We start from the raw sequence: 27,698 nt of genomic DNA, 5'->3' as shown, positions 1-27,698 counted from the left end.
TAGACTGAGTCATTTACACCCGTTTCTAATCAGCCACGTTTTGGGATCTTTTCTACATGGGATTTAAAGGGAACCTGACAGCTGATACATGCTGCCTAATCCATGTAGGTCTCTGCCTACATGCTCATATAGCTAGAGACCTGTCAACCCAGGACAGCGAGCTGAGAGAAGCCGCCGCGGACCTTCCTGTCCCACTAGTCTACAGCTCGGCTCAGTCTATGGCGGCTAATAAATTATTCTTTTCTCCGAAATGCTGCAACTTCTGTCTGAGACGTGCTGTAAAATTTGTTCTTGTTCGAATATTCAAATAATTCTTGTGTCTTTTTTTCGGGATTCATGGGGCTTCATGTTCATGTCACTGTATTATCTTTTTTTATGCTTATATCAGGTGATATTAGTGGAAAAATAGAGAATATATATGTCTGTTTTTTCCCATTTCTTTTTTATTAACACACAGGACCTCTGAAATACATTTAACACTTTTTTACCATTCTTTAATAAATATTGTTATATATTGGACACGTTTTTTTACGGGGGTGGGGCTAGTAAAAGAGATTTGGATTGACAGTTTAACTTTTTTTGAATTTTATTTTATTTTTTTTTATAATTTGTTCATTTATTTGCTATTTATTTTACACAATTTTTCAACCATAACGTCATAAAATACCTTTGGGGGACATTTACATATTTTATTTACCTTCTATTTGGGGCTAGTATATTGGCCTCAGTTACAAGGGAAATGTGGTCTTGTGGCTGCATGGCAGAGCTGTCTGGGCCTCCTTAACAAACTTGTTTTATTCACCCTCCCCAGGTCCGGCATGGAGTCTCTGCCGCTGGTCTTGGTGTCTGTTATCATCTGCAGGGCTGGTATCCTGCCCACAGTGCTGCAGCCAATCAATTAGCTCAGCAGCTCGTGCTGTCTACTCTTATAGAGCCGATGAGCAAACTGATTGGTTGCAGCACTACAGACGTGAGTCTCAGATTTATTCAAAATTTATTGCATTTGACGTCACATTTATTAGAAATTTATGGCATTTCCTGTGGACATCCTGTTGTTTGAGAAGGGAATACCTCTTTAAGATCTGGGATTTCATCCATGCATTAAAATGATCCATATGCAGTGAACTCCTGTGCTTGGCCATGAATACTTATCATAGAGGTTACATACTGTATATGAGAGTATTCATAAATATATAGCTTACGATGTAGTTATGGACAGTGTCAGACTGGAGAACATTGGGCCCACCGGAGGATTTGATTCTGAGGGTCCACATTTCTCCCCTACTGAAGAGCCCCATAGCAACAGCAAGGTTTGCACTATGAACTCTTCTGAAGGCGAAGCCAGGGCCCACTGGAGGATTCTCTGGTGGGCCAGTCCAACCCTGGTTATGGACCTAGGAGTGAAGCGTTCTGACCACTTACGAGCTCATTCTCTGTTATCAGGAGTTTAACGACCTACACGTGGAGGCGCTTTTGATCGTTGCGAACTGCCTTGAGGATGGAAAAACTGTCCAACTTCTCCAGCAGTCGGGAGGACTGAAGAAGATACTGACCTTTGCAGAGACATCTCCCTTGCCTGACGTGCAGAGAAATGCCACCAAGGCCATTGCCAAGTCAGCTAACAATGGTATGTGACATTCACCGACGGATTACATACAGTGTAATTCAGAATAATGGATTTGGATAGTCTCACATCAGAGCGGCTTCTTTTCATATGCTGCTTCTTAACGTCAATGTTTTGACAGCACCACTATTTTATTTTACACAATACTAGAGCAGTTCGCTTCGGTAGGAAATAGAGCAAAAACGATCTATGTGCACACAAATTCTTTAATGTTCAAAATAATGAACGTAAGCACAACTTGCTGCTCGTGTGATCAGGCTTTTGAACGTCTTTAAAACTACTTCAAGTTTCTAAAAATGCAAAGCTGTGACCCAATCATTCTTCTGGCGTTTTCTGCTGGGAAGACGCCCTGGGCTTTAAAATACAAGTCAATGGGAAAGCTCAAAAGACGCCTGGATAACGTCCAGATGTTTTTAGTGTTTTGCTATTATTTTCGCTTTAAAAAAAAACAAACTGCTTGTAGTTTCTTAATTATTCAAAGGCGTGAAAAAAGACCCAACCATAAAACAACAGTAAAAAAGACGTCACAAAAACTATGGAAAACTCTCCCCAAAAAATGCTACTTTTACTTCTTTTAACAGCTCAGCAATTTTAGAATCTTAAAGTGGCTAAAAGACTTTCAAAAGCCTGAACATACGATCAGCAAGTTGCCTAAAAATTTCAGTGTGCACATAACCTAAGGCTTCATTGAGACGTCCGCGTATCATGATCTGAGTAAGGACCGGGATGCATGGCCTGGCCGCGGGTCTGCTAACACATAGCCAGTCCGTACTTGGACTGTCATACATGGACATATGTACGAGGCCTTACAGAAAGCACACGATTTGGTGCAGGCTTTTGATGCTGGAACATACCTATAGGCTAGGTTCACCCGCCACATATTTGATATTTCTTTTTCCTGCTGAATTTACATATGTTAAATCAGCAGCACATAACAGTACCAACAAATTGAATGAATGTTAGCTTAATCTCATCCACACTCGGCGCTTTTTTTTTTCCGGAATCCAATTTGGTGTTTGTCGTTCTCTTTTTTTTTCAATCCTGAGCATGTCAATTTCTATTGTGAAAATGCATCATTTACCCATTCATTTCAATGGGGATCCTAAATCCTCAGTTTAAGCCTCTGGCATAACACTGTTTTGTTATGTTTTTTTTTTGTGTGGTTCTGCAAAAAAATAAATGCTCATAAAAACATGAATAAGGGTCCGGTTTCACTTAGCGATGCACCAGCGATCCCGACAACGATACGACCTGGTAGGGATCGCTGGTGCGATCACTAGTAAGCTGCCAAACAGGCAGATCTCACCAGCGACAAAGCAGCGATAACCGATCAAACACAGTGATGCATGCTGGCTAGCAGGACGCCGACGACGAAAAAGTGGCCCAGGACATTCCTGCACGATCAGCGATATCCAGCAGGGGGGCCGGTCGCTGCTGTGTGTCACATGTAGCGAGATCACAGGCAAGATCGCTGTTGCATCACAAAATCAGTGACACATTAGCGATCTCGCTATGTGAGACGGGGCCTTAAGAGCGAAAAATATACACATATTTTAGATGCACGGATTTTAGTTTGGAAATCCACACATGAAATCTGCACCAAATCTGCAGTGTGATTGTTTTTATTCATCTAAATGGGGTTGTTTCAGATAAACCTGACCATTGCAGAATTTTCTGCAAAGAAATCCACAGAAAATAGACAAAGTGTGAGCATGTCTTTAGGATAAATTCACACTATGTACTTGGTGTAGAAATCGATTGATTTCCCCTTTGATTAAAACTTCATAATATCAGTGTACAAAGCCGCAGAGTGTCTCTGTCGTTGGCACTATTAGGCCACGTTCACACCGTCAGTGTTTGGTCAGTATTTTACATCCGTATTTATAAGCCAAAACCAGAAGTGGAACAATCAGAAGAAAAGTATAATTTTCACCCACTCCTGGTTCTGGCTTAGAAATACTGATGTAAAATACTGACCGTGTGAACGTGGCCTTAGGGTTCGCTCACATCTGCGCATAAAAAATCACTTTGATGTTCATCCCGAAAAGTGGGACAAATGGAATCCGTATGGTTTACCTTTTGTCAAGCAAGTGCAGTGCGAGTGTCTGAATATTTTCTCTCCTGGCATCCATTTGCAAACATCATCTTTTACATACTATAATATTCTATATAAACTTAAAGCTAGTTTGCAAAAGTAATAAAGCAATCTTATATAAAGATGCAGATAGGTGATAGAAAGATACTATATACAGTTGTGGCCAAAAGTATTGACACGCCTGCAATTCTGTCAGATAATACTCAGTTTCTTCCTGAAAATGATTGCAAACACAAATTCTTTGGTATTATTATCTTCATTTAATTTGTCTTAAATGAAAAAACACAAAAGAGAATGAAGCAAAAAGCAAAACATTGATCATTTCACACAAAACTCCAAAAATGGGCCAGACAAAAGTATTGGCACCCTCAGCCTAATACTTGGTTGCACAACCTTTAGCCAAAATAACTGCAACCAACCGCTTCCGGTAACCATCAATGAGTTTCTTACAATGCTCTGCTGGAATTTTAGACCATTCTTCTTTGGCAAACTGCTCCAGGTCCCTGATAGTAGAAGGGTGCCTTCTCCAAACTGCCATTTTTAGATCTCTCCACAGGTGTTCTATGGGATTCAGGTCTGGACTCATTGCTGGCCACCTTAGAAGTCTCCAGTGCTTTCTCTCAAACCATTTTCTAGTGCTTTTTGAAGTGTGTTTTGGGTCATTGTCCTGCTGGAAGACCCATGACCCCTGAGGGAGACCCAGCTTTCTCACACTGGGCCCTACATTATGCTGCAAAATTTGTTGGTAGTCTTCAGACTTCATAATGCCATGCACACGGTCAAGCAGTCCAGTGCCAAAACATCAGGGAACCTCCTCCATGTTTGACTGTAGGGACCGTGTTCTTTTCTTTGAATGCCTCTTTTTTTCTCCTGTAAACTCTATGTTGATGCCTTTGCCCAAAAAGCTCTACTTTTGTCTCATCTGACCAGAGAACATTCTTCCAAAACGTTTTAGGTTTTTTCAGGTAAGTTTTGGCAAACTCCAGCCTGGCTTTTTTATGTCTCGGGGTAAGAAGTGGGGTCTTCCTGGGTCTCCTACCATACAGTCCCTTTTCATTCAGACGGATAGTATGGGTTGACACTGTTGTACCCTCGGACTGCAGGGCATCTTGAACTTGTTTGGATGTTAGTCGAGGTTCTTTATCCAACATCCGCACAATCTTGCGTTGAAATCTCTTGTCAATTTTTCTTTTCTGTCCACATCTAGGGAGGTTAGCCACAGTGCCATGGGCTTTAAACTTCTTGATGACACTACGCACGGTAGACACAGGAACATTCAGGTCTTTGGAGATGGACTTGTAGCCTTGAGATTGCTCATGCTTCCTCACAATTTGGTTTCTCAAGTCCTCAGACAGTTCTTTGGTCTTCTTTCTTTTCTCCATGCTCAATGTGGTACACACAAGGACACAGGACAGAGGTTGAGTCAACTTTAATCATTGTCAACTGGCTGCAAGTGTGATTTAGTTATTGCCAACACCTGTTAGGTGCCACAGGTAAGTTACAGGTGCTGTTAATTACACAAATTAGAGAAGCATCACATGATTTTTCGAATAGTGCCAATACTTTTGTCCACCCTCTTTTTTATGTTTGGTGTGGAATTATATCCAATTGGGCTTTAGGACAATTCTTTTTGTGTTTTTTCATTTAAGACAAATTAAATGAAGATAATAATACCAAAGAATTTGTGTTTGCAATCATTTTCAGGAAGAAACTGAGTATTATCTGACAGAATTGCAGGGGTGTCAATACTTTTGGCCACAACTGTATATACTAGATATATGTCAATAATTCTATTTAAAACTTTTTACTAATAATTCAATAAAAGTTTATTTTATTTCAGATGAAGCTTCTTTTTCTTCTTTTGATGTTAGATAGATAATAAATAGAATATGTGATAGAAAGATATTAGATATATACTAGATATATAATAAATAGATAGAATAGATATATATATGTTGCATATACGGTACATAATTTCACATCGTATTATAAAATCCCACCTTTTAGTACATTGCATGTGGAGTTTAGTGTACATTTTTTAGGCTTGTTTAACCTAATAAATAAATAAATGAAAAAAAAATGATGTGTTGTCCCTTCTATTTTAGGAAACCAGCAAAGGTAAAGCAGACAGCTGTGAGCTGATATTATCAAGCTGGGAAGGTCCATGGAATGTTTATTGGGCCCTTCCCAGCCTATACATACCAGCCCACAGCCACCCCAGAAGTGGAGCATCACATGAGATGCGCCAATTCTGGTGCTTAGTCCAACTCTTCCCGATAATCCTGGTGCGGTTTTAAGCGGGCTAATGGGGCTTGGGGTTGATGTCAGCTGTGAATTGTCCAAAAACACAGCTGACATCAAGTCCCGGTGTTAGTAATGGAGAGGGGCCTATCAGACACCCCCATTACTAACCCAGTAATAAAAAGTAAACAACAACACTTTCCCCGGTTCAACAATTTATTTAAAAAAAAAAAAAAAAAACCATGCCGGTCTGACGTAGTCCAGAGAATCTGACGTAGTCCACAAATAGATACCTGAAAAAAACATAAAAAGAGAGGAAAAACCCAAGACACTGTCCCTCGTTCACCAATTTATTCTAAAAAAAAAGGCCCCACGCAGGTCCAATGTAGTCCAGCACTTCCCACGATGTTTCCCAAGTCTATCGTACCAAGCCTATAGAGGCTCGTTGTGAGGCTCCATAGGCGTTAACAGCAGCCACTTCTGGCTCATGCTGCGCTCCGCTAGATCTGGCGGCTCTGAAGAGCGGTAACATCTGTAACGATACTGCTCATCAGAGTCGCCGAGTCACGCTGCTATGTTGGTGCTATGTAAGCATGAATAAGCAAAAATTGGGACCCGGTGAACATATTGCAGTCTATACAGTGTGTCTGAAAAACACTGATTCTTAAAATACATAGGTGACATTTTAAATGAGCACATTGACCATTCTCTTCCATGTTTTTTTTCTTACTGTTTGTTGAAAGCAAATGTGTTTTTGCTTTTTGTGTGACTCTTGCCTTTTTAATTATATTCATTGCTTGTTAATGAGCCCTCACCCCCCATGGAGTAGCTCAGGGGGGTTTATGGCAGCCTGGTGAGCATGGCATGGTATCAGAACTTCCCCAGCACGATTATCACGCTAATTGGATGACACTATTGATCTGCGGGTAAATGTCATTTTCCTAAACGGAATTTTATTTACTTCCCTTACATTCCCTTATGGAGCCCTAAAATGTGACATGTAGCGTAGTAAGGAAGGAGCTGTGAGAAATCAAGATGCAGGGTTTTTTTCTAAAACAAATCAATTGCAATTTTTTTCATTATCTCCAATTATAAAATGTTTTAGATATATTAGAGTTAAAGGGTACATGTCAGCAGTAATTTATTTGCTTTTTATCAATATGCAAAGTAGACTGCAAGTGCACCAGGGGGCGTAATAATGAAATTACAGTCCATGGCTCCTCTTTCATTTCGCCGTACTCCTCTGCTTGCTTGCCAGAGGAGAGGGAGGCTGTTTGTGTTATCTATGTTGCCAGGTGAAATCTGCGCCACTTAGCCTTTGGGCTGGCATCCAGACGCAAAGCATGCAATCACTATGGAGCCAGACCGAAAGAAATTCCTAGGTAGTTGCAGTAGACTCATGCAACTGAGAAAGCAGTTTTGACGAGGGACCAGTGTAAAAGGGGCAGGACACAGACAGGAGAGGCCCCTGTGAAAGAACAATCAATGGACCCTTTAGGGTACGTGCACACGCTGCGGATTGCAGTGCGGATTTGGCCATGCGGATTTTGTAAAATCCGCAGGTAAATCTGCAGGTCTAAAGACCTGCGGTTTTACCTGCGGATTGCTCTGCGGTTTTGCCCTGCGGTTTTTCATCTCCTCAATGGAGGAGATGGCAAACCGCAGCAGAATCCGCAGAAAGAATTGACATGTCAATTCTTTCTGCAGTTTCAAAACCGCGCGGACAAATCCGCATCGTCTGCACTGCGGTTTTTTATTCCCATAGGGAATAATGGTACTGTACACCGCAGCAAAAACTGCTGCGGACCCGCAGTGGCCAAAACCGCTGCGGCACCGCAGCAGAATCCGCAGCGTGTGCACACCCCCTTACAGTCCTATAGCCCATCATAATGTACAATTCCACCTGATTTGGAAATGACTGTGATCCCTTTAACTCTTGGGCCCTTGTGCACAGGTTGCACCAGTGGTAAGTCTGCCCCTGAAAAGGGGGGCTAGACCTAAACTTTATTCCCTCCAAGCTGTATGATGCTGCCATAATGCTACTTGTAGTTGTCGCTAGGGCAAGACTCACTGAACACAGACTTATACAGCTTCAATTGAGTTAATTACTAGCTGTATACCTCTATATGCAGTTAGTTCCTCCCAAAGATGGCTACATGCAACCAAAACTATCCCACTAATCAAGTCAGAAAGACAAAACTTTCCTGTACTGATTTTAGACTTAAAACTTTCAGTGAGGAGCCGGTCTCATTTAGAGTTGTGCCATTGTCCTGCACATTTAACGCAGGCACCCAAAGTGATCAGTAAAGGTGGTTGAAAAAGTGTACGTATCCCCTAATCAGTCATATACGTAAGAAAGGGCCATGTGCCCCTGACTAGCTATGCAGGGATGTAATGACTGTCAGAGGTGGATGTCATTGAATAAAATGATGATGATCTTTAGCTATGCACAAAAGATCATTTCACTTAATTAACCAGCGTTTCGCTCGGGCGATCGGCAGCATGTTTATATTACAAAATAACCTTGACTCAAGCGATTTTAAGAATATTCGTTAACTAGCATCTTGCAGTGTAAGTGCAGCTTTAGGGTCCATTTACACTGCAAGATTATCACATGCGAACATTCCTAGGATTGCTCATTTCATGCTACTCTTGCATTCAAAACCGGCTGTACAAAAGATCATCTTTCTCTGCAGCACGTTCTTCTGAGTAAACTGGACCCTCGCTGCCGAGGACAGTTGCAGCTTATGTACATTGAATAATCTATCACTGATCATTCAGGTGCGCTACTGAAGCGGGGTTTCCCTGCATAAAAAAGACTATTAACCAACCGCTGATCAGCAAACCTAGTAGATGACCAGTTCGGTCGTTTAGTTCCCCAGGTGGACCCTAGGTCTCTAAATCGGCCAGACTCAATTACAAACAGTTTTGTCCTATTGAAACGTGGCGTGGGGTGCTAGCCGTGGGCGAGGTGCTCATCTCTTACTCCCCAACAAGTTACACGAAGGTGGTGGTCCTGTCTGGGTGTATGGACTTGTGCTATGAGGGCGTCAGGCCCCTGCAGGCTACATGTTACCAATGACTTTGGTTGGCCGGGACCATATGTTGAAGACTTCAATGAGGGAGACCACCAGTAGAAAACAAACTTGTTACATAGCGATAACTTGTTGGGAATTGTGTACCGTAGATAGCGGGTACACAACTTTTTGAACGTTTCCTTCACAGTACGGAGCATTTTCCACACACAGTCTCAATACCTTTCCCGTTACTCACTTGTTCTCTATCTCCACTGTTTCACTCTACTCCCACACCACCCAGCTGAGTACTACAGTCCAGTTAGCACGAGTCTTATTCTCAACCCACGGGTTCCACATCTTCTTTGTTTTCAAGGGAACTATGTTGCCAATATGGCCGGTACTTGGCTTCTCTGCTAGTGACGCCTTGAAACTCCCACCTGGGAACTCCCTTCATCTCACGTTCTCTGTTCCATCTTGGCCTATTACCTCTCTGAGTTATAAACTTGGTGTTGTATTGCAAGGCATCTGTCTCCAATTGATCACTACATCTTCCTGTCTGTTTTCCTTTTCTCTTTTCTCTGGTTCACACTAACCACCATCTCAATCTCCCCTCACTTCGGAACACCCACATCATGCGGCACTGCTTACTGTCCAGACCTTAGGTCTGCTTCAGATGCACGCTGTGCCCTATCTGATGTCCTGACATAAAACTGTCTCTGTCCCTTCACCTAGCCTGTCCCACTCTGGGCTAGTCCCAATCATTAAGTCTAACTCTTCCTACCATGGGGCCACACACAACATTAACAACACCATTAACGCATGTCACAGTTCATGGGCAGTATGTCCATCTCTTTACACACAATTCTGTCCTATGTCTGATTCAAACAAGAAAACAAGAAAATGTCCTGTGGGGACTTAGACTTCAGAGCCTGAGTTTGTAGCTGAAGATCGGGGTCTTGTAGATCAAAGAATTTATTATTTTGAAAATGTTGACAAATCAAAATCATAAACCTAGATGTGATTATGAACATTTGGCAATATTTGCTTAAGGACATGTAAGGGTCCCATAGTGTTCCCTGTACAAGGGAAGCTTCTCACTGCACACGTTCCTGCGACATATTGAACAAGACGGATGATCCATCCTGCAATGGTAACTGTACATAACTTAGCAGATGTACCAATCTGGAACAATGCAACGTGACAGTGTAATTAAAACTCCGCTCCATTAGATAACATATGTTCCTGTGACATCTATTACTGTGAGGCTCTGCTGCAGATCTTACAGTGTATAAATATGGTCACTTACAAAAGCTTTACAGTCTGTCTTTTTGCAAAGACATTTTAATGGGGTGTCATGGGGTGTTGATTTATTTTAATAGAGGCCTTTCTCTACAATTGTTAAAGTGTTTTTTTGAGATATTAAAAAAAAAGGAGGGAAAGTGTTCGCATAAAGGAATGACATATTATCACCTTCTAATACCCAGTGTGGCTGCTTTAGTGGTCCTCACTGATCTTCCACTTGTCTTGCAGTGATTGTTTGCCCAATCATTAGCCTCAGCGATGACCATGGTCATCTCAAGACTGCTGTGGCCAAAGAATGGTCGAAGCATGCCATCACTGCAAAAGCAAAGACCTGCCCCAGCTTCCTATAGAAAAAAAATACCACTTCCTATATAGACAAATACCCACCTCCACTTCATGTAGAGATAAAGACACACCCCAACTTCCTGTAGAGACAAAGACTCACCCCTGCTTCCTATACAAAGACCCGCCAAGCTTCCGGTAGAGTCAAATACCCACCAAGCTTCCTGTAGAGTCAAAGACTCGCCCCAGTTTCCTGTAGAGACAATGACCCAACTCCGCTTCCTGTAGACAGTGACCTGCCCACGCTTCCTGTAGAGACAATGACCTACCCCCACTTCCTGTAGAGACAATGTCACCCCCCCGCTTCCTGTACAGACTATGACCCATCTCTGCTTCCTGTAGAGATAATGACCTGCCCCTACTTTCTGTAGAAACAATGACCTGCTCCCACTTTCTGTAGAAACAATGACCTGTCACCGGTTCCTGTAGGGGCAATGTCCCGGCCCCCACTTCCTGTAGAGACCATGACCCACCCCCTTTTGAGACAGTGACCTGCTCCTTCCCATAAAGACAATGACCCGCCCCCACTTCCTATAGAGACAATAACCTGCCCCCGCTTCCTGTAGAGACAATATCCCACCTCAGCTCCCTGTAGAGACCATGACCAGCCCCCGCTTTATGTAATCGATCTCAGTGTCTCTGCTGTTAGAGGTGGATTACCACTTGCAGTATGCAGTGGGCAGCAAGTTAGCAGGGAAATACTGTAGCTAGTGATCGGCACTTAGAAGTGATTTTTTTTTATGAGTAAGACAACATTATTTAGAAGTAAAGAGATTTACAGAATGCTTATTTTTCACATTATCAAGTGAGATCTGAAATGCAGTGACCATTTGCAATATTGTAATTTTTGTATAATACATTGTTTACTTTGTATTCTGTATGACCTGTTTTATATTTATCAGCTGAAAACAGAAAATTCTTCCATGAGCAAGAAGCAGAGAAAACTCTGGTGGAGCTGCTGGGATCAGATAATAATGGCGTAAAGGTGGCTGCTCTACAAGCCATTTCTGTGCTGTGTGCAAATGTGGCCAGCAAGGACGTATTCAGTAAGAATGGTGAGAGCAAGAGCTGGAAATAGTGCATGTAGCCATATAGAGCGCAGGAGCAATCCCAGCTAATAATATGGTGTTTTCCTGCAGGAATTATTCAAATAATTAATTTATTGAGCAAAGACAATGAAGAAGTCCGAGAAGCTGCCGTCTTTGCTCTGGCAAATCTCACCACCGGCTGCCCTAATAATGCTGGGTACGTATCCTCCTAAACCTAATAATATGTGCTGATGCTTTCATTGCATTTGAAGCCAGATTATGCGGACCAACAATATATAAAATTCCCATAGTGTTCTCCACTTGACATCTGTGACATTTGCTTGACCTTTCGGTCAGCGTGATGGTAGGATTGGCCTTCCACATCGGGTCCAGAATCGCATATTCTACCTCTTCCGCACATGTCACAGGAAAAAAAATGTACGTGATACGGATAAGAAAGCCTAAACACAAGTAGGACCGTGGCCAAGAGAAACCTAGAAAGCAGGTGATCTTTGATAGTGCAGAATACCTTCACGCACAATTGGGTGTTTTTTATAAGGTTTACCAAAACTATACAAGAACTAACAGAGGTGTTGCCATTTACAAAATGGAGCATGAAAAGGTCACAAAGGAAACACATAATTTCCAACAAATAAACAAAAAAAAGAAAACTCCAATTATAGAAAAATATAAAATAAATAAAAAATCCACACATGCACTATAAGTTGTATATATACGGTATTTGTAAACATAGGGGTCAAAAACACCACAATAAGTAATAAAGGAAAAGAGGAATATTTGCCCTTGGAATGCAATCAAGTTGCTTTTATTTTTCAATGCACCCTTAAAATAAGAGAAGTGAAGTGCATTTTTTTCTTATTAACTATAAAAACTTCAGATTTTTACCCACCAATAAACCTGACCTTAAAGCTGCACGTATTAAGACTTTGTATTATCAGGCTGTACGAAATATTATATAATATATTCTATAATATAAAGTATTTCTGTAAACTTTACCCATGGAAAGAGGTCTATGAAAACAAATACTTAGGATAGTAAAATATTTACTTAAGATTTTTACTGATATTGCAAATTATGGCCAAAACTATTTTTTTCCATTAAAAATAAATACATAAAATAAATATATTAGAAGCAAAAGGATTATCAATTTCATAAAGGTTAAAAAAAATGCATTGTACCAATTTTCTTAAATTCCTCTGAAGTAGGTGTAATATACTGGTTGTAATGACGGGCACATTTTAGATTCATACAATCTTAAAGGGGTTTTTTTTCAGACAGACACCTTTAAAAAAAAAAAATAAATAAATAAAAAAAAAAAAAATATATATATATATGCCAAATGCACCTCTTTCTTCTTAGCTCCACTTTTTTTTCTTAAAGGGGGATTGTAAAAATATGTGTATGTACATATTATTTGTATATGTGTTTATATATACTGCTCAAAAAAATAAAGGGAACACTATTCCATTTGCAACAGGCTGTTTGTGTTCCCTTTTATTTTTTTGGGCAGTATATATTGTATGTAAATTATTTTTTATTTTTAAGACAGGTTGAAACACAGTTTGCAGTGAAAACATATGTATGCTCACATTTGGATACATTTGCAATTAAAATTGTTTGGGTTTTTTTTGTCTTTTTTATGGTGTTCTTCTGCTTTGAGAGGCATTCTGCTAGACATAATGCTTTTGGCATGTTTGCCCCACAGAACTCTAGTAGTCACCTAGATATTTTTTTTTTGTCTTTCCAGAATTATATTTTCAGTTTTATATGAAAAGATTTTGTGAAATGAGCACAGCTGTTTATTTACCGGTACCAGTTTGTTGTTTTTTTTTTTTTAAAGATGAAATCTATTGTACATTGTTGACCTCCTGGTTTTAGCTTAAAATAAGGATGCAAATTGCTGAACAAATTGTGTAAATGGCCTTGTGCAAGTAATTCACAGCCAAACCTTTATGATGGATTTTCAGGCATAATCAGCATTTTCCATTTCAGCTTTTTTATTACTAAACATAACTTTTTTTTTTTTTTTTTAAGAAGTATATATTATAAATGTGTTAGTAATACCGCGAGCTCTGAATTAGTGACACAAGGGTTAATGGAAAGAGATCATAAAGAATTTCACTTGATTTGTGAGTAAATTGATGTGATCTTGGGGACATTTTTTAAATTAAATTAGATCTTTACTGCCATCTACTGGTGGAGGATGTTCCTTATACCATACAACGCCTACATCAGTGAACATTTCTGATGTGTTACTGGCAATCTTATACTCATTAACCCTTGAGTAGTCCTTTCTTACGCTTTTCTCCAATAAATCTGTTACTGGAAAAGCTTAGTGACGGCCATATATACAGTAGCTTCTCAGTAGTCAGTAGAGATCTAACATGAAGCTCTGGGACTCTGGTGCCAGATCTGTAACACAACCTTATTGATCATGTATTATTTATAATGCACTTTTTTTTATATCTATAGAGATTTGGGGGCACCTGTAAGCAGATTGTGACTGAGACCCTCTGAATCTCTAGGAACTTTGCAGTTTTGCACGCTTGAGGCTACGGTCTTTTCAGAGAGAATCGGATCAATTATGTGGATGATACTCTGATCAATCTCTGACCAGAGTGTCATCTTAGTGTGATCCAGGGGAGGAGAAGGTGGAGAATAAAATGTCTCCATCTTTTCTATTCTGTCAGTTCACTGTCATCCGAGTGCAGTCCAATGATTTACATGCTTTCATAGACTTGAATAGGCTAGTGGCATCCAATTTGCGCTACATGCACCGATTTCTTTCTCATGCCGAAACAACATGAGAAAAATACACTGATCCGCACTGTCCCATAGAATAACATGGGTCTGAGTGTAGGAGAGCAACTTCCTGTTTGTGGAACATTAGTATATGGGAGGGGGGAAACTTTTCAAGATAGGTGGTGACCATGGTAGCCATTTTGAAGTCGGCCATTTTGGATCCAACTTTATTTTTTCCAATGGGAAGAGGGTCATGTGACACATAAAACTTATTGAGAATTTCACAAGAAAAACAATGGTGTGCTTGGTTTTAACATAACTTTATTCTTTCCTGAGTTATTTACAAGTTTATGACCACTTATAAAATGTGTTCATAGTGCTGCCCATTGTGTTGGATTATGAATGCAACCCTCTTATCCCACTCTTGACACACTGATAGCAACACCGCAGAAGAAATGCTAGTCTAAGGGGGTCACATTCCTTGTAGGAATACTGAGACCTGACACTAGAGGCGTAGCTAGGGTTTTGCTTTGGGGGGGGGTGAAACTTCTGAGTGGGCCCCTAACTAGGTAACTTTGATTACAACTCGGTGATGCACCCTAATAGTGGATGTAGAAGATGACTGCGCTGTTACTGAAAATAATCCCAATATAAAGACCAACATGGATATTACATGGTCAGTGGTAAATACCAGTCCTACAAAACATACAAGTGATTACTGCACAGTTACAGATAGTGCATTACCGCTGACGTTCTTTCTGATGGAATCGTTCACTTTTCGCGTCTTTTCCATCTGGCCCAGACAGACATGACAACTTCTCCAGCCACGACTCTGCTACAGAGAATACAACAAAGACACGTTTCACTTCTCATATTACAGCCCCATCACTGTCTATCCCCAACCTGCACAAACTCCTCATCCTGTTGCTACCCCAATACTGAGTCTCTGCTGCTGCTGTATGTGTCCCTATTACTGCACCTGATACCCCAATGCTGAGCCTCTGCTACCTTATGTGTCCCTATTACTGCACCTGATACCCAAAAGCTGAGCCTCTGCTGCCTTATGTGTCCCTATTACTGCACCTGATACCCCAATGCTGAGCCTCTGCTGCCTTATGTGTCCCTATTACTGCACCTGATACCCCAATACTGAGCCGCTGCTGCTGTATGTGTCCCTATTACTGCACCTGATACCCCAAAACTGAGCCGCTGCTGCCGTATGTGTCCCTATTACTGCACCTGATACCCCAATACTAAGCCGCTGCTGCCGTATGTGTCCCTATTACTGCACCTGATACCCAATACTGAGCCGCTGCAGCTGTATGTGTCCCTATTACTGCACCTACTGTGTGGTTCTGTGTGACCTCTAAATTCTAAAGCATCCCTCTATAATATAGTAATGCCGGGTGCAATTGCCCTAGAAAACAGTGCCCACATACAGTGGGGCAAAAAAGTATTTAGTCAGTCAGCAATAGTGCAAGTTCCACCACTTAAAAAGATGAGAGGCGTCTGTAATTTACATCATAGGTAGACCTCAACTATGGGAGACAAACTGAGAAAAAAAAATCCAGAAAATCACATTGTCTGTTTTTTTTCATTTTATTTGCATATTATGGTGGAAAATAAGTATTTGGTCAGAAACAAAATTTCATCTCAATACTTTGTGATATATCCTTTGTTGGCAATGACAGAGGTCAAACGTTTTCTGTAAGTCTTCACAAGGTTGCCACACACTGTTGTTGGTATGTTGGCCCATTCCTCCATGCAGATCTCCTCTAGAGCAGTGATGTTTTTGGCTTTTCGCTTGGCAACACGGACTTTCAACTCCCTCCAAAGGTTTTCTATAGGGTTGAGATCTGGAGACTTGCTAGGCCACTCCAGGACCTTGAAATGCTTCTTACGAAGCCACTCCTTCGTTGCCCTGGCGGTGTGCTTTGGATCATTGTCATGTTGAAAGACCCAGCCACGTTTCATCTTCAATGCCCTTGCTGATGGAAGGAGGTTTGCACTCAAAATCTCACGATACATGGCCCCATTCATTCTTTCATGTACCCGGATCAGTCGTCCTGGCCCCTTTGCAGAGAAACAGCCCCAAAGCATGATGTTTCCACCACCATGCATTACAGTAGGTATGGTGTTTGATGGATGCAACTCAGTATTCTTTTTCCTCCAAACACGACAAGTTGTGTTTCTACCAAACAGTTCCAGTTTGGTTTCATCAGACCATAGGACATTCTCCCAAAACTCCTCTGGATCATCCAAATGCTCTCTAGCAAACTTCAGACGGGCCCGGACATGTACAGGCTTAAGCAGTGGGACACGTCTGGCACTGCAGGATCTGAGTCCATGGTGGCGTAGTGTGTTACTTATGGTAGGCCTTGTTACATTGGTCCCAGCTCTCTGCAGTTCATTCACTAGGTCCCCCCGCGTGGTTCTGGGATTTTTGCTCTCCGTTCTTGTGATCATTCTGACCCCACGGGGTGGGATTTTGCGTGGAGCACCAGATCGAGGGAGATTATCAGTGGTCTTGTATGTCTTCCATTTTCTAATTATTGCTCCCACAGTTGATTTCTTCACTCCAAGCTGGTTGGCTATTGCAGATTCAGTCTTCCCAGCCTGGTGCAGGGCTACAATTTTGTTTCTGGTGTCCTTTGACAGCTCTTTGGTCTTCACCATAGTGGAGTTTGGAGTCAGACTGTTTGAGGGTGTGCACAGGTGTCTTTTTATACTGATAACAAGTTTAAACAGGTGCCATTACTACAGGTAATGAGTGGAGGAAAGAGGAGACTCTTAAAGAAGAAGTTACAGGTCTGTGAGAGCCAGAAATCTTGATTGCTTGTTTCTGACCAAATACTTATTTTCCACCATAATATGCAAATAAAATGAAAAAAAACCAGACAATGTGATTTTCTGGATTTTTTTTTCTCAGTTTGTCTCCCATAGTTGAGGTCTACCTATGATGTAAATTACAGACGCCTCTCATCTTTTTAAGTGGTGGAACTTGCACTATTGCTGACTGACTAAATACTTTTTTGCCCCACTGTATTGTCTCCTAGAATGTAATATTGCCCTCTGTGTGCCCGTTTGACAGTCACTGTAACATGAGTTCCCCTATAACAATGAGTGCCCACTTTACATTTATTAATGTCCTGAGTCCCCCCCTGTACAGCTCCCCTATACACAGTAATATGCCCCCTCACTGTATACATACTGACCCCTTAGTATCCCCCAATGATGGCTCCAACACTGTATGGTGGCCCCCTCAATAATCTCCATATTGTATGATGGCCCCCTAGATAGCCTCCATATAGTATAATACACCAGATAGTCCTCAATATAGTATAATGCAGCCCCCCATGGGCAGACTCAATAGTATATTGCAGCACCCCATAAGCAGACTGTAATGTAAGGCAGCACCCCCCAACCCCCCTATAGGCAGCCTGTAATATAAGGCAGCACTCCCCCCATAGGCAGACTGTAGTATAAGGCACCCCCCATCCCCTATAGGCAGACTGTAGTATAAGGCAGCACCCCCCATTCGCTCCATACACCTTGTACACATACGGCTCCGCTCCGTACACCCCGTACACACACGTTTCCCTTCCGTATACCTCGTACACATGCGGCTCCGCTCCGTACACCTTGTACACAAACAGCTACGCTCCGAACACCTTGTACACAAACGGCTCCGCTCCGTACACCTTGTACACAAACGGCTCCGCTCACCCCATAGATACGCGGCTCCGCTCCTCCGTACACCTCATACATGCATATCTCCGCTTTGTACACCTTCTACACACACGGCTCCGCTCTGTACACCTCATACACACACAGCCCTGCTACATCCACCTGGCTGTAAACCCCTCCCGACCCCACACATAAACTTCACCTTATCCAGCAGAATGCATGACAACCAGCACAGCAGAGTCCTGCAGCCAGCCACTGAAGTCCCTGATCATGTGACCCCCTGAATCCGCCCCTCGTGTGACCTCATCACAGGTCCTGTGCACACAGATTAACTCAGGATGACATTGCTGGCTGTGAACCCACTGCTGGAACCGGGGCCCCCCACTGCCTTCTCAGGGGCCCATAGCGGCCGGGTGGCAGAGTAGGGAGATCAATTCTCCCTACTCTGCCGCAGAATGTAACTGTATGGGCGCGCTGTGCACGCCCATACATTTACATTAGTGTAGCTCCAGTGGGCCCCCTCAGAGAGCAGGGCTCGGGGCGACCGCCCCCTCTGCCCCCCGGGAGCTACGCTACTGCCTGACACCCATAATGTGGTGGTGCACCATCTTGCTGGAAAAACTCAGAGAACGTGCCATCTTCAGTGCATAAAGAGGGCAACACATCATGTAGCAATTTCAGATATCCAGTGGCATTGAGGTTTCCATTGATGAAGAATGGCCCCACTATCTTTGTACCCCATATGCCACACCATACCATCAATTATGGGTGTCAGGTCCGAACATTCCAAAATGAACAGTTTCCTGGAAAGCAGAATGGTCGTCGCCAGTTGAATGGCCACCAAGGTCTCCCAATCTGACCCCCTTAGACTTTTATCTTTGGGGTCATCTGAAGGCAATTGTCTATGCTGTGAAGATACGAGATGTACAGCATCTGAAACAACGAATACTGGAAGCCTGTGCTAGCATTTCTTCTGCAGTGTTGCTATCAGTGCGTCAAGAATGGGAGAAGAGGGTTGCATTGACAATCCAACACAATGGGCAGCACTTTGAACACATTTTATAAGTAGTCATAAACTTGTAAATAACTCATAAAAGAATAAAGTTACATTAAAACCTGTCATGGGGCCGTTGGGGAAAAACGGGATGTGGAACAGGGGTGCCCTGACTTTCCTTAACTTGGGGGTATACTTGATGGTAGTGAGGCCCAAGTCCCCAACTTGTCCCTATCTCCTGTTTAGCCCTAATCTAAACCCCCAACCCCCTCCCCAGGAGGTGAGACGGGGAAAAAGTGCACTGCACAAAAAAACAAAAGGAAGGGATTAAACAGACTGGGTAAAACAAAACAACACTTAGCTTTCTCTGATGCAATGCTTCTGGACAGCAGAGTAAGGGTACCGTTACACATAGCGATGCACCGACAACGATATGGATCTCTGGTGCATTGCTAAGTGGTCGCTAGTGAGCTGCCACACAGGCAGATCTCACCAGCGACATCGCTGGGGTCGGGGATCGCTACTTACCTGTCAGACGCGGGGATCCTGACGTCCTCCCGCCCGCGTCCATGCCTCGCTCGTCGGCGCCACAGGAAGCGCAGCAGGAAGCGCCCGACGAGAAATGATCCAGGACCTTCTCGCGCGACCAACGATGAGCAGAGGGGGAGCCGGTCGGAGGTAAGTATCACATGTAGCGATATCGCTAGCAATATCGCTGCTACGTCACAAAATCGGTGACTTTACAGTGATATTGCTAGCGATATCGCAGTGTGTAACGGGGGGCTTTAGGTACCAGAACAAGGAAATAGCTGGAGCTCCACTGCAACACAGCCTGCTCCTGACTCCAGCTTGGTTGGTCTCCAAAGAGGAATAATTTCACCAACAGTTAGCTGGTGCACCTGGTGAGCTTATATAGGAAGGTGGGAGTGGTTTCCACCTGCCTCAACAGATAGACCAGCCATGCAATTACACCAGCGGCCATCGGGGGCAAAAACTGATATTAACCCCCGATGGCCTGAAAGGATAAAAGGTTATATATGAGCATCCAGATCTGACATCGATCCAAAAATGGAATGTGACAAAACCAAGCACACCATTGTTTTTCTTGTGAAATTCTCAATAAGTTTGATGGGTCACATGACCTTCTTCCCATTGAAAAATATAAAGTTGAATCCAAAATGGCCACCTTCAAAATGGCCGCCATGATCACCATCCATCTTGAAAAGTTTCTCCCCTCCCATATACTAATGTACCACAAACAGGAAGTTGATATCACCAACCATTCCCATTTTATTTGGGTGTATCCATATAAATGGCCCACCCTGTACTGCAGTGGATGCCAATTTGTGCCTAGAAGTTCCCAGCTTTTGTGAACCTTTAACTTCGACAAAGATGAGCGTTGTAGTCTTGGCAACAGTTGTCTGTCCTGTACAAATTTCAGGCTGTTACAGAATGCTGGGAGTTGTAGTGAGCAGTGTTGTATATAGGGGGGGGCAGCCGGGGGGCGCAGTCGGGCCGCCTAATGCAGCGGTCCGCAGTGTCCTACCTGGCGGCTGTGTTCTTCCGCCCCCCCCGGCCTGGGAGTCGGTGGTTCTCTGTGTCAGCTGTCAAGCTGACAGCCGGCGCAGAAAAGGAGCGCGTGCCGGCTCCCAGGGAGCAATTGTTCTGGCGTCTATACAGACGCCAGTGAAATTGCAGCTCTGACCGCCAGGTCAGAGCGACGTTAGCAGCGTGATCAGGTCATGTGATCACGCTGCTGACGTCATTCCCCGGCGCCCAGAGAGAACCCTGGTGGTAAGTGTGCTCCACTGTGGAGCTGAAGAACTACCGAAGAGGGGATGGGGGTTAATGAATGGGGATGGGGGTTAATATGTGGGGGGGTTAATGAATGGGGATGGGGGTTAATGAGTGGGGATAAGGGTTAATGTGTGGAGGCGTTAATGAGTGGGGATGGGGATTAATGTTGGGGGGTTAATGAGTGGGGATGGGGGTTAATGTGTGGGGGCGTTAATGAGTGGGGATAAGGGGTAATGTGTGTGGGGGTTAATGAGTGGGGATGGGGTTAATATGTGGGGGTATTTGGAGTGGGGATGGGGGTTATTTAATGTGTGGGGGGGGTTTGAGTGGTGATGGGGGTTAATGAGTGGGGATTGGGTTAATGTGTGGGGGGATTTGGAGGGGGGGAGGGGGGGGCGCCGAACCGAATTCTTGCCCCGGGTGCTAGAAAGCCTAGATACGCCTCTGGTAGTGAGGGTACTACCCTTTCAGCGGGGTACAGTTTGGAGACCACTGTGGTCTGCGCTACAGTGTACATAGTCATCTTGTACAGTCATGGCCAAAAGTATTGACACCCCTGCAATTCTGTCAGATAATACTCAGTTTCTTCCTGAAAATGATTGCAAACACAAATTCTTTGGTATTATTATCTTCATTTAATTTGTCTTAAATGAAAAAACACAAAAAGAATTGTCCTAAAGCCAAATTGGATATAATTCCACACAAAACATAAAAAAGAGGGTGGACAAAAGTATTGGCACTGTGCGAAAAATCATGTGATGCTTCTCTAATTTGTGTAATTAACAGCACCTGTAACTTACCTGTGGCACCTAACAGGTGTTGGCAATAACTAAATCACACTTGCAGCCAGTTGACATGGATTAAAGTTGACTCAACCTCTGTCCTGTGTCCTTGTGTGTACCACATTGAGCACGGAGAAAAGAAAGAAGACCAAAGAACTGTCTGAGGACTTGAAAACCAAATTGTGAGGAAGCATGAGCAATCTCAAGGCTACAAGTCCATCTCCAAAGACCTGAATGTTCCTGTGTCTACCGTGCGCAGTGTCATCAAGAAGTTTAAAGCCCATGGCACTGTGGCTAACCTCCCTAGATGTGGCCGGAAAAGAAAAATTGACAAGAGATTTCAACGCAAGATTGTGCAGATGTTGGATAAAGAACCTCCACTAACATCCAAACAAGTTCAAGCTGCCCTGCAGTCCGAGGGTACAACGGTGTCAACCCGTACTATCCGTCGGCATCGGACTGTATGGTAGGAGACCCAGGAAGACTCCACTTCTTACCCCGAGACATAAAAAAGCCAGGCTGGAGTTTGCCAAAACTTACCTGAAAAAAGCCTAAAACATTTTGGAAGAATGTTCTTTGGTCAGATGAGACAAAAGTAGAGCTTTTAGGGCAAAAGCATCAACATAGAGTTTACAGGAGAAAAAAGAGGCATTCAAAGAAAAGTACACGGTCCCTACAGTCAAACATGGCGGAGGTTCCCTGATGTTTTGGGGTTGCTTTGCTGCCTCTGGCACTGGACTGCTTGACCGTCAGAGGTCATGGGTCTTCCAGCAGGACAATAACCCAAAACACACTTCAAAAAGCACTAGAAAATGGTTTGAGAGAAAGCACTGGAGACTTCTAAGGTGGCCAGCAATGAGTCCAGAACTGAATCCCATAGAACACCTGTGGAGAGATCTAAAAATGGCAGTTTGGAGAAGGCACCCTTCAAATATCAGGGACCTGGAGTAGTTTGCCAAAGAAGAATGGTCTAAAATTCCAGCAGAGCATTGTAAGAAACTCATTGATGGTTACCGGAAGCGGTTGGTCGCAGTTATTTTGGCTCAGGGTTGTGCAACCAAGTATTAGGCTGAGGGTGCCAATACTTTTGTCCGGCCCATTTTTGGAGTTTTGTGTGAAATGATCAATGTTTTGCTTTTTGCTTAATTCTGTTTTGTGTTTTTTCATTTAAGACAAATTAAATGAAGATAATAATACCAAAGAATTTGTGTTTGCAATCATTTTCAGGAAGAAACTGAATATTATCTGACAGAATTGCAGGGGTGTCAATACTTTTGGCCATGACTGTACTTGCCATTTGTGATTCTGACTTTTCCTCCACCAGCCCCTCATTGCAGACATTGCCTCTCATATAGCACTTTACCTGGTGATTTAATTACCAGCACTCCATCATCCAGGGAACATTATTACAGAACGGTGATTCATTTGAATTCTTGGACAGTATTAGCTGGAACTCATTTTGCAGATAGATTTCAGTACTATAATAGACATTTGTGATTAATCACCATATTACAGCGTAGCACATTAATTAACATTGATAATTTGTCATGTTCTGAATTTAGCCTGGTGATTAAAAGGCTCGTCTTAGTACCTGCGTGCCAAATTTAGTCAATATAATGTATTGTACATAAAGTTTGTGCCATGTTGTAAATTGGTACTCTACTGAATAGCTTAAAGAGGTTGAACCAAGATTTTATATTATCCCCCTACTCAAAAGATAAGGAGTAACTTACTAATTGCTTGAGGTCCACTTGCTTGGACCCCGAGTGATCTTGAGAATAGGGCTCTGAGAGAAGAATGAAGGTTAAATATGCTCACCTCACCTCCATTCATTTTCTGAGGCTACTAGAGAGACCTGAGTACAGCGCTAAACTATCTCCAACAGTCAAATGGACAATAAATGGAGCAAAGGTTCACATTATCGACAAGCTAAGGCACAGTCCATTAGGCCCAGCTACTTGATCGGCCCAGAATATGTCTCTTGGTAGTCAGTGATTTTGGAAAAAAACCATCATGGCTTGCCCAAGTTCTCTCATCTTTACCTTCAGAGAGGGTTCTTTTTGATGATCAGCTTGTCAGTTTCCTTCTCTTTTTCTTCTGTAACCTGAACATGTTATCATTCTCTATTTTTTAACATTTTGCTCTTTGTCTTAGCTGATTTATGACAATGACAGACTGGTACAGAGGGGAGAGTAAACGCTAGTGGCCGGTATTTTAATAAATTATTTTACTTGCTCTGGAGTTTACAAGTATTATTATTATTATTATTATTTATTTATATAGCACCATTGATTCCATGGTGCTGTACATGAGAAGGGGTTACATACAAATTACAGATATCACTTACAGTAACCAAACTAACGACGACAGACTGATACAGAGTGGAGAGAGGACCCTGCCCTTTCGGGCTTACATGCTACAGGATGGTGGGGAAGGAGACAGTAGGTTGGTGGGTTGCAGCAGTTCCGGTGTTGGTTGAGGTGATATCACCGGTAGTGGTGAGAGAGAAGGAGGTAGCGGGGTCATTGCAGGCTGTAGGCTTTCTTGAAGAGGTGGGTTTTCAGGTTCCGTCTGAAGGATCCAAATGTGGTTGATAGTCGGACTTGTTTGGGCAAAGAATTCCAGAGAATAGGGGCTATTCAGGAGAAGTCTTGGAGGCGGTTGGGTGAGGAGCGAATAAGTGTGGGGGAGAGAAGGAGGTCTTGGGAGGACCGGAGATTATGTGAGGGAAGGTATCGGGAGATTAGTTCAGAGACATATGGGGGAGACAGGTTATAGATGGCCTTGTAGGTCAGAATTAGTAATTTGAACTGGATACGCTGAGGGAATGGGAGCCAGTGAAGAGATTTGCAGAGGGGAGAAGCGGAGGAGTAGCGAGGAGAGAGATGAATTAGTAATGAAGTAATGAGGTTGCTAAAAAAAATAAAACTTTGGCTCATCTCAATCTTAAGTGCATGGTGTAGATGACTTGTGTCTGATCGTAAAGTATTCATGGGGCGCCTGTAGGATAAAGTACATAGGCATGTTACCTGAAGCTGGCCTTTTCTGTTAGTAAATTGATTTCTGATGATCTTACAGGAGTCTAATACATGGAAACATAGGCCCCATCCAATAAGACTAGTATTCATAAACCCGTCTTAATGTGGGGTGTGCAGGAATAAGATGCGCCAAATTCATGAAGAGGTGTATGCCACTTAAAGGGTTTGTCCACTACTGGGACATCCCCTTCTTACACTAAATGTTCGGCCTGATAAATATACTGCTCAAAAAAATAAAGGGAGCACTATTCCATTTGCAACAGGCTGTTTGTGTTCCCTTTATTTCTTTGAGCAGTATATAATAAAGCCTATACTCACTTCCTGTGCTGACACCTTTCCCACGGTGTTGGCACTCGCTCTCCCCAGGGATTAGCTGTAGACTTCCTCCTCATGTTCAGTTTGTCCGAAGGTTGAGACAGTGATGCTAGCACTGATTGGGAGCCGGACATCACGTGTCATTCCTCCGTATCACAGCCCCGGGACTGCGAGTGCCCACACCGTTGGAACAGAGCCAGCATGGGAGGTGAGTATAGGCTTTATTATTTTATCGGGGCCGAACATTTAGTTTAAGAAGGGGTTGTCCCAGTAGTGGACGGACTGGAGTAACATTTCTTGCAAGAGAAATGCCTCCAATATTGATGAATTTGAAAGGCGGGCCTAACCATGCTCCATTCCGCCCAGGCTCCCCCGAGCTACGCCCATTTTAGCAGAGCTGCTTGAAAATGCCAAAAGTTGCAAAAAAGTGTTGTGACTTTTACAACTGCATTCACATCACAGTTTGCTGCCCATTTAGCACTTTATCATCTTCCATTTGAATTCCTCAAAAAACGGTATTTATATGTTCCACCTTCCCCAAAGTAGAAATTTTTTTTTTCACTCCGTTTTCTAAATATCATTTTTTGGGAATTCTGACAGAAGCTGCTGAGATTGTGCTAAATGGCAAGTAAAACATGATACCACTGCTACCTGAAGCTGATAAAAGTCCAAAAAATTAATCTAATCTCCTGCAATGTTGGTTGAGAGGCGAGCAAAACCCATAAAGCCATGTCTGTGTCTATGGGACATTCTACAGGGCCCCCTGATGTCTGAAGGAGCTAACCGGACAGATTGTTTCCTCCACAGGTGAGCCATGCGTGGCATGTCTTGAACAAGACAACGTATTTGGCATGTCAAACTAACATGTTAGATGCAAAGCTGCAGTTAATGATCGTCAGCTAATTACTGTACAGATGGGGGTTGTTGCACGTGCAGACCCCGATTCTTTATGCAAATAAATATTTGCCATTTCTTTTCATTCATTACCCGTTGATAACAATAAAGTATTATATTGAGTAGTCTGCTGGATAAATGATGAATGATCATTCAGTGGGGTCTAACAGCTGGGACCCCCCATGATTGCTACAACAGTGGGCGCGTTGTATGCGGCAGCCCCCACCATCGGCATAATCATGTGTTGTAGCTTGAGAATAGTCAGTAAAAACTGTCATCTGCTGGCATACACCTTTTAACGTTGATTTAAAGGCTGTGAAATCCTTGGATTCTGTCTGTACCCTTCATTCTTTCATTTATATTTTATTTACTTATTTTACTCATTTATATGTCAAAATTAATTCCACAGCGCTTTACAGACATTATCGGCAACCTGCTCCTAGTTTTAGACTTTTCTCCTGTCGATCCGTCCTCCCAGTTGTACAGGCTGGATGTGAGTTCTGATGTCTTCACAGCTTCATTACTGAGTGATTTCCCTTTCTAGAACTGATGATGGATCAAGTGCTTTCTCTGAGCTCAGAAGCCTCCCTCAATAACATGAATGCTTTCCTCTCTGATCTGCTAAGTACAACCCCTTCACTCTCCCTGCTGCTATGTCTAGGCACAGTTCAGACTGTAATATGTAACGTTATTTATTGTCATCCAAAAAATGTTTATTGTTATCCATATGGCATCTGTCTTATTATACATCAGCGATAATAAAAAAAAAAAATATAGAACACCAAATACAGTTTCGAGTGTTAATAATCTCCGTGAATCCATAAAATATACCGCAGATGCCATATGGATGTTGAGCGGCGTGCTGTAAGGTTTAGTTAACATACTGTATCCAGCTCTGAGATTTATACAAATGCCAACATTCTGTATTTCAGTTTCCATCTAATTTGCTAGATTCTTTTTTCTTTATAGAAACTAGAGCTAGATTTTTTTTTACTAGAAAACCACAGCATGCCGCATTATTTAGTTTGCTAGAGAAAGAAATTGCTTAATATATTATTACTGCTCTCATTAGGCAGATTATTGGAGAATAACATGCATATTTATTCAGTAATGTTTGTTCAGATGGCATTATTCATAGAATCATAGAATCATAGAATCATAGAATCATAGAATCGTAGAGTTGGAAGGGACCTCCTGGGCCATCTGGTCCAACCCCCTGCTCAAAGCAGGATTCGCTAAATCATCCCAGTCAGATGTCTGTCCAGCCTCTGTTTGAAGACTTCCATTGAAGGAGAACTCACCACTTCTCGTGGCAGCCTGTTCCACTCATTGATCACTCTAACTGTCAAAAAGTTTTTTCTAATATCTAATCTGTGTCTCTTCCCATTCAGTTTCATCCCATTGCTTCTAGTTTTTCCTTGTGCAAATGAGAATAAAGTTGACCCTTCTACAATGTGACAGCCCTTTAGATATTTGTAGACAGCTATTAAGTCTCCTCTCAGTCTTCTCTTTTGCAAACTAAACATTCCCAAATCCTGCAACCTTTCCTCATAAGACAGGGTTTGCAGACCGGTCACCATTCTGGTCGCTCTTTTCTGAACTTGCTCCAGTTTGTTGATGTCTTTTTTAAAATGTGGTGCCCAAAACTGGACACAATATTCCAGATGAGGTCTGACCAAAGAGGAGTAGAGGGAAATAATGACTTCACGTGATCTAGACTGTATGCTTCTGTTAATACATCCTAGAATTGCATTTGCCTTTTTTGCTGCTGCATCACAC

The 27,698-nt window shown here is 42.6% G+C and overlaps 1 protein-coding gene across 3 annotated transcripts in view; it reads left to right on the top strand.

The window, feature by feature from the left end:
- Positions 1-27,698, top strand: part of ARMC3 (armadillo repeat containing 3) — a 109,769-nt gene that overhangs the window by 35,374 nt on the left and 46,697 nt on the right. For all 3 annotated transcript variants that reach the window (XM_073581810.1, XM_073581809.1, XM_073581808.1), the window contains 3 exons: positions 1,444-1,627; positions 11,524-11,676; positions 11,761-11,866. In XM_073581810.1, coding sequence (XP_073437911.1) covers positions 1,444-1,627; positions 11,524-11,676; positions 11,761-11,866 — 443 coding nt within the window. The remainder of the gene's footprint in view (positions 1-1,443; positions 1,628-11,523; positions 11,677-11,760; positions 11,867-27,698) is intronic.

This window comes from Dendrobates tinctorius, unplaced genomic scaffold (genome assembly GCF_039654945.1).
Source record: "Dendrobates tinctorius isolate UK_male_01 unplaced genomic scaffold, ASM3965494v1 ptg000070l, whole genome shotgun sequence".
Taxonomy (NCBI): domain Eukaryota; kingdom Metazoa; phylum Chordata; class Amphibia; order Anura; family Dendrobatidae; genus Dendrobates; species Dendrobates tinctorius.
Note: the sequence above shows the minus strand (reverse complement) of the source record. Positions and strands in the feature narration are given on the sequence as shown.